Genomic DNA, 1,611 nt, shown 5'->3' on the forward strand with positions numbered 1-1,611 from the left:
GTGATGGATTGTGTACAATTTGGTGTCAGAATGGTATATGTTTATACTTCTCATCCAACTACAATTAAATTCACTTTACAGGAGACACAATTTATCAGGATAGGATTTTTTAGCAATAATGAGCTGAAATGAAACAGGAGTAACGACTTTCTTTACTTAACTTGTTTAAAAATGTAAGAAGTAGAAAGTACAGATAATTGTGTGAAAATGTAAGGAGTAGAAGTAAAATGTAATTACTCAAGTAAAGCACAGATAACCAAAATTTCTACTTAAGTATAGTAACAAAGTATTTGTACTTACTTTCCAATCTTTWTGTTTTTTCACCGTCTCTCCTCCCTTTTTGTTTTTAAGCCTTGTTTACGTCCACAACCCACATCTGGATGCCCTAAAAGAGGACTTCCTGTACCACTTCAGTCTTGGAACTGGAACTCACAACCTGCCAGAGATGTTTGGTGACGTCAAAGTAATAACTTTCTTTTTTTTAAATATATATTATGTTTTAAGATTTAAGGAAACTGTTAATTTTGTGGCCAAAATTAGGTGTGGCAGTGTTTGTGAGTCATTCTCAACATATGATTTGAGCGCAATACGAATTGCGCCACGCTTTTTCTTAAAACTTGGGCATTTCCTGTTTGAGTCAATCCTGCCTGTGAGCCAACAACTTTTCCATGAGCTAAGAGAGAGATTTTAATCAAAGTAACCACAGGATGTGCATCTACAATGGATTCACTTCTCATTTTAAGATGGCTGCCACTGCTAGTCCACTTTAGCTCATAATTCGTCACATTTACAGATGTTGAGCTGATTAMTGTGGTTGTTGAGAGTCTTTCACAAAACAAACTGAGTTCTAACAGCAGTTTCATGTAAGATCCTGCATCACTTTTAAGGTTCGACGTGTCTCTGTGTGTGCTTTGACTCCAGTTTGTTTGTGTTGGGGGCAGTCCCTGGAGGATGAAATCGTTCATTGAGTACATCTCTGCCGAGCTCAACCTGGAAGATCCCAGTTCAGATTACCCAAACATCTGTGCTGGGACGGATCGGTACGCCATGTACAAAGCTGGCCCCGTACTCTCTGTGAGCGTACGTAAGAACACGATTTCAGCTTCTGTCTCCCTCCTGTGACGGTGTCTCACTTGTAATCTGTGACTAACTYGTGTGTTTGGTTTTTAACAGCATGGGATGGGCATCCCGTCTATTGCCATAATGTTGCACGAGCTCATAAAACTACTCCATTACGCGCGATGTACGGACGTTACAATTATCCGTATTGGGACATCTGGGGGAATAGGTACAATCATTTATTTACCTGTTTACATCTTGCAACAGTGGCGGGAAAAATATGGCAACACTTTGAATTTAATTGTTTTAAAACATTGATGGGACTGATGAGAAATGTAAAGAGTGAATAAGTGAGGTTTGAAAGGACTGCCAGGAGAAAGAGTAAAGTGTTGTGGCATTTTGTAAAAAAAAAGAGTGGGCCACACAGTGTTGTATAAAGTACCACAAAGTGATACTTGAGTAAAAGTACAAGTATCTTACCAATAAATTACTTTAGTAAAAGTTAAAGTCTCCTTTAGGAATATTACTTGAGTAAAAGTCTTAAAGTATCTG

The 1,611-nt window shown here is 38.1% G+C and overlaps 1 protein-coding gene across 2 annotated transcripts in view; it reads left to right on the forward strand.

Moving 5' to 3' along the window:
* The window catches only part of upp1 (uridine phosphorylase 1), a 10,038-nt gene that overhangs the window by 2,349 nt on the left and 6,078 nt on the right, over nt 1-1,611 (forward strand). For both annotated transcript variants that reach the window (XM_014024923.1, XM_014024922.1), the window contains 3 exons: nt 352-463; nt 922-1,080; nt 1,174-1,288. In XM_014024923.1, the coding sequence (XP_013880377.1) occupies nt 352-463; nt 922-1,080; nt 1,174-1,288 (386 nt within the window). The remainder of the gene's footprint in view (nt 1-351; nt 464-921; nt 1,081-1,173; nt 1,289-1,611) is intronic.

Source organism: Austrofundulus limnaeus, unplaced genomic scaffold (genome assembly GCF_001266775.1).
Source record: "Austrofundulus limnaeus strain Quisiro unplaced genomic scaffold, Austrofundulus_limnaeus-1.0 Scaffold446, whole genome shotgun sequence".
Classification (NCBI taxonomy): Eukaryota; Metazoa; Chordata; class Actinopteri; order Cyprinodontiformes; family Rivulidae; genus Austrofundulus; species Austrofundulus limnaeus.